The sequence below is a fragment of the Mizuhopecten yessoensis genome, unplaced genomic scaffold (genome assembly GCF_002113885.1).
Source record: "Mizuhopecten yessoensis strain PY_sf001 unplaced genomic scaffold, ASM211388v2 scaffold6779, whole genome shotgun sequence".
Taxonomy (NCBI): Eukaryota; Metazoa; Mollusca; class Bivalvia; order Pectinida; family Pectinidae; genus Mizuhopecten; species Mizuhopecten yessoensis.
In genome coordinates, this window is record NW_018406720.1 from 440,638 (window position 1) to 446,707 (window position 6,070).

A 6,070-nucleotide genomic window follows, 5' to 3' on the forward strand; every position below is an offset into this window, starting at 1 on the left:
CAAAATTTATTATTGTTTATAATGGCAATTGATACTTTGAATATTACATGTTAATAACTTGATTGGAATTATAACCTTGAGTTGACAGTTTGATACTTTGAAAATTTTGAGCCAGCCCTACCCCCAAGGGCTGTAGGGTGGGGCTCAAGGGAGTCAGTGTGCTAAAATTTCTTCATTTTCCTTGTTTAGAATCAGAGGTACTAGTTTCAAATCCTTTTTAGTCTGAAATCTGTATGCTTGATATTGAATAAGGTGGTTTTATTGTTTTTTGTCACTTTGAATAACATTTCTGTTCATGTTAAAAACGAAATCAACTCTCTGTATAAATATATCAGGTGACCTTTAAGGCCCATGGGCCTCTTGTTGTGTTTAGGTTACTTTCTCTGATATGTGCATTGATGGTCAAAGCAGGGCACAGGCCAGACATATCAATCCGAATGGATTGTCTTATATAGGTAATTTTGACCAATTGAAGGACTTCAGAAAAGTGTAATACAATCTAGTGGGTTAAGAATGCCATCATTTTTTTTTTAGTTAAACTTTCATTTAGAACACAAATTTGTTAATACTGAACTTGCCTTTTCAATGAATGACTTTCTTGTATTCCTCTCTGTATTGAATTTGCCCACCTATTATATATATATCTATATCAGTGGTCCTAGGATTTTTTGGTGCACTATTGTACCTGTATTTAACATACCGTAACCATTTTTCAGTGCAATTCATTAGCATGATGTCGGTACCCATCCCAATACGTTATTATCATGTGGGGTTGCATTTAGATGCAGTGCTAAAAAGCTATTTCAAAAAAAAAATTCAAAAAAGAAAAATGACCTTCTATTGAAGCAGTTCCAGAAAAAGACCCCAACAACACAAATATTTGCTTTTCCTGGGTCCGTCTTTAAAAATGTTAAAATTGTTTTAGAATTCATCATTATTATTTTATTGGTTCATATAATTTTAAGTTCCTTATTTATTCATATTCATACATATTATTAGCCTTTCAAGTATAAAAAACTGTTTGATCAAATTTAAATCGATAAAACTATCCAACATTTGAAATTTATTGTGCAGCAAGACAGTTTGATAAGTAGTGGCTGGAAATTCATGTGTAAAGATAACTTAACTTTGCACATGTGAAAAACATAAATTTGAATGTCACCTACATATACATACAGGACTATTGACTAGTAACACATTATTTAAAACAGTTGTCTATTGTCATTAGACTTTAATAAGCCGTTAAGTAATGTGGCATTTATTTGTTTCAGCTTCGGATGTGGCATGGAGTACCATGCTCCAACAGACTGTGCCACTATCAGGAAATGGCTCACCAAATGTGCTGACGACTCAGAAACTGCCAATTACATCAGTGCTCATACTAAAGATGTAAGTTTCACCTTGGAAATACTGGATACAGCTTTGAATTGCAGGCTTAGAAAAAAAGTGTAGGTCCATTGGAATCCATTTAAATATGAGTATCCCTCAAGGAAAATTGAAACTGAATTCAAAATTATAAATACAAGTATGTATTACCTGAAATATATATAGTATAACCCCGATATACCGCCACCTTCCATTCAGAGACATTTTGGCAGTACAACGAGTTTGGCGGTACTAGTTGTCCCTGTTAAATGACAGGTGGATGAATGCTTTGGTGCACATATCCAACACTTACCAATGAAAAATAAAATATACACGTATATATATGCAATTTTTAGTATACACACCGTTTTTGAAAGAATCATTAGTTCGGAAATATTGATTTTGATCTGGTATTACGATCAGTGTGTCACATGCAAGATATACACTCTACGAGTACCGCGGCGAGAGTGTCAGTTTTACGTGCACGTATTTATAGATTTACTTATAATCGTCAAGTAATGTCTTCATAGCCGTACCAATATTCACATTTCTCTACTGCAAATGCCATCATTTCTGTACATCACACTGTAGTCAAGTGTAAGTGTTCGACTCGGTAAAGAACTGTCTCAATATCTTGTTTCTCTACCGCACAATTCACACGGATATCGTCAATAGTCTGTCTTGTCAAGATTTTTTCACATCAAGAATGTCATCGTCCAATAATACCCGAGTGGTGGCGATACATCAATGTTATACTGTACTCCATAACCAATGTTCAAACTAGAGGATAACAACTGGTGATGCATCAAGGTTATACTGTACTCCATAACCAATGTTCAAACTAGAGGATAGGTGTTGGAATGGACCTGGCTATTTTCGTCCTTTTCCCTTTACATGTAGATGTACAATGTAAAATATCACTCATAATAGCTCTGATATTTCTCACAGTAATGTTTTTATAGAAAATCTGAAAGCCCTGAACAATTTGCCTTGTGGTGACCGTTATTAAATCTTCTATCTGTTGGTTATTACTTTTACAACATGTTGTGGTCATATATATATCAAAACAGTGATTATCCAAGAAGGCAGCGAGGTTACTCACTATTTCTAATCAACCTTTTTTCACACGAGGGCTTATTTTCAATCAAATACAGTAAATTCATGCAGATTGTTAGCTTAATATATGTACACATTTTTAAATTGGATTTGAAATGTTCATTTTGATGTTTAAAGGGATATCACGTGAAGAGCCATATTTTTTTGAATGAATGTATGTCCACTTATGTTACCTTGCTATCCCTATCTATATTCATAGTCCGTTCCAAATGTCCAGTTTGACCTTTTGAATTGTTCGGGGAAGTCCTGTTAAAAATAGCGCTGATAACATCACATGACAGTTTTTAAACGAGGCAGTAAACACAGGTGGTTTGACCGAGAGCCAAATTTCCAAAGGGGGCCGACTTGCAGCTTCTTGCTGCACTATGAAACCAAAGAATATGATTTCTAAGTCCGTGTTGAAACTTATTGAATCCCCTTAGCAGTAAGTATTCATCATCAGAAGTTAATTGCACACGTGTCAATTATCAAAATTTAAAAGAAGAAATAGTTGTTGGCATCTCGGCATTAGTTATAGACACTAGGAAATATCTATTACCGGAAAGTAACCGGTACAAATGGGTATGGGGCTAAACACCTTCCCTCAACCATGGGCCAAACCTTTCTGTATAAAATAATACTCACAAGACAAATATCCCTTTTCAAATGTTTTCATTAAGTGTATATATGAATTGACAAGTATAAAAAAGAGAGAAATGTTTGTGATTTTTTTTCATTACAACTCAATGTCTTAGGGCACTTTTTTTCCAGACCATGTATATACTATTTTACTGAACCTGGGAATATTATAAATTATGTAAATTTAATTGGGCACGTATCTCATTTGACCCCCCGGTAACGACAGAGGATAGTACAACATCACAGTACAACAGTTATCCCTTGGAGGGCCCCATAGTAAAATCAAACCAACCAGTCACTTATCCCTTCCTTTCGCATAAACTACTGTATATAGAAATGCAAAGTACGTTCTTTCCAATACAAGCCCATGAACATAACAAAATAAGTTCATCTGTGTTCCAGCTTAGACAAAGATACTAGCGAGGTTGATATTTTAAAATATTTATTCATAACATAAACAGCATTTCTGTCGATTCCATTTCAGCTTGATACCGGCTATCCGGAAGAATACATTCACCGTACTAACTGCTAGGGCAGTTATTTTCTCCTTTGAATACTTCCCACCTGCACTAGTATGCTTCCGTAACGTAATCCTTGAGCTATCTTTTGACCATTTGGCATCTTTTCGCTTCGTAGCTGATGCAGTACTCGCTAACTTCCCATGGCCAGTCATTTTGTTTAAAATGAAATAGCGTGCTATATGCGCATGCGTTACACAGGGAAATCCTTTAAACAAAACGTTATTCATTTTTATTAATATATATCAGCAAAATCTGATTGTTATTTTCCATGAGGAGACTCACTTGATATGTTTATGTAGTATTTGAAAAAAAAAACACATAAAAAAATATGCTTCACCATCACGTGATGTCCCTTTAATTTATGGCTAACTGCAAAAATTATTGCTGCAAAGAAAAAAGGTTCTCTCTGTACATATAAACATATTAATTGATGCTTTGTAATCATCATTCAGCCTCCAGTTGCTGCATTGCTAGGACATCTTTCTTTTTGTTTTGTAGTGTCCAAAATGTCATGTTTGTATTGAGAAAAATGGAGGCTGTAATCATGTGGTAAGTATTGTCACCAGAGTCACCGTCTGTCTGCGGTTAGTGTTAGATCAGGGAAACAGCTTAGCTAAAGCATTTTTTGTTAACCTAAAATGACAGTATTATCATTTTAGATTAAATAGTTTCATAGCCCCAGCGACGGCACTATCTTTATCACTATTCCTCGTCCTATTACAAATTGGTGCCGTTGACCCTCCCCGTTCAAGGTAGGAGAACCCTTGGCAGGGAGTCAAAGAACCTTGGTTGGTGTTTGAAAAAGGGGGGAATAGTGTAAAAGAAGTGCATTGATTAGGTTGCCTTACAAGTGTCAGCTGTAGGGAATTTCCCTTTAGCTCAGCGGTAGAGCATAAGGCTGGAGAGCCAAGGGTCGCAGGTTCGAGGCCCAGCGACGGCACTCTCTTCATCACTATTCCTCGTCCTATTACAAATATAATCTTTTCCCACCTGGGGGTAAGACAGAAAAAATCTCAACCCAAGGGGTAAGATTCCTAACTGTTTAGACCGAGGCTTTGCTTAATGCCAGACTTTGAAGAATGTCTTGAGGTTTGAGATTTCTCTGTCTTGCTCCTAAAAGGGTATAAGAAAGGGGTGTAAAAAAATCTATCTTACACCTCATTTCACATGATGTGACTTCACAATGGCTCAACAATGACGTGACGTCACCACTTTCGATGCCACAATGCGAAAAAGACGTAACCTTTTATGATATATTTATCATACAAGAAAGATGGTTTTTGAGCTTATTCTGGTAGTTAGAATGAGAGAAAAATACTCTATCATGCCCAAAGGTGTAAGATAGGGAAATTTCACCCTCTTTCCCAGACCAGAAGTGTGTCTAATGGGGGAGAAAACCAGGTCTGTCCCTATATACATTTTGTATTGCATACAGAAACAATAACTTGTATGGCTAACATGGTTAAACCTTTTGGAACAAGATTAATAAAAAATTCCGAGGTTTTGTTTTAGAAATTATTTAATTATTAACTTGTTTAATTAATATGATTCACGTTTGCAATGTATATCACTCATATCATTGCATGCTGATCAAACAAAGGGAGATAACATATATAAGCTGTAAGCTTGCTGTCAAATCCCTTTTTCACTGTGTTTTATTGTATGATTATTGCTGTTATTACTGAATAAAAATGTTGTTTAAACTAATTTGAAAATTCATATGTTAAAATTTAGCTTTGCTATTTTACTTAACAATATTTCGCTTTCTTGTGTTGAGTGACTCAAAAGTCATGAACAAACAGTGATGTGTATTAATACTTTAAATACCTTACATTTGTGTTTGATTTTCACAGCAATGTACAAAATGCAAGAATGACTTCTGCTGGATGTGTTTAGGAGGTGGGTAATGAATTTCGTTATCAAAATTTAAAATTTCATTGTTGATAAATGACAATACATGAATACCATTTATAGGTCACCTGACATTTGCTTAAAAATAGAGTAGACGACTGACTTGTACATTATGGTAATTTCCTTGAGTATTGAACGTTCATGTTTATGGGTAATTTGTTGCTAACTAATCTGCATCTGATTTGACAATGATTTGATGATGTCCCTATCAGACTGGAGGACCCATGGAAGCGAGTATTACGAGTGTAGTCGGTACAAGGAGAATCCAAACATTGCCAATGAGTCAGTCCATGCTCAAGCCAGGGAGGCCTTAAAGAAGTACCTCTTCTACTTTGAACGGGTAAACATTTTTTTTGTTCATTTAAAAATGATGTCAACTTTACCAATATTTTTCCTGTCTTTTGTTTAACTTTTATTTTATTTAGAAACACCTATTAAACCTACAACACAGGTTCTTGTTGATGCTTATATTAAACCTAAAACACAGGTTCTTGTTGATGCTTATATTAAACCTAAAACACAGGTTCTTGTTGATGCTT

The 6,070-nt window shown here is 35.1% G+C and overlaps 1 protein-coding gene across 1 annotated transcript in view; it reads left to right on the top strand.

Annotated features, from left to right (window-relative positions):
* LOC110452622 (potential E3 ubiquitin-protein ligase ariadne-2-like) overlaps window positions 1–6,070 on the top strand; it is a 24,354-nt gene that overhangs the window by 9,936 nt on the left and 8,348 nt on the right. Inside the window, exons 8-11 of the mRNA XM_021501254.1 lie at window positions 1,272–1,389; window positions 4,119–4,169; window positions 5,474–5,519; window positions 5,744–5,871. Of these exons, the coding sequence (XP_021356929.1) occupies window positions 1,272–1,389; window positions 4,119–4,169; window positions 5,474–5,519; window positions 5,744–5,871 (343 nt within the window). The remainder of the gene's footprint in view (window positions 1–1,271; window positions 1,390–4,118; window positions 4,170–5,473; window positions 5,520–5,743; window positions 5,872–6,070) is intronic.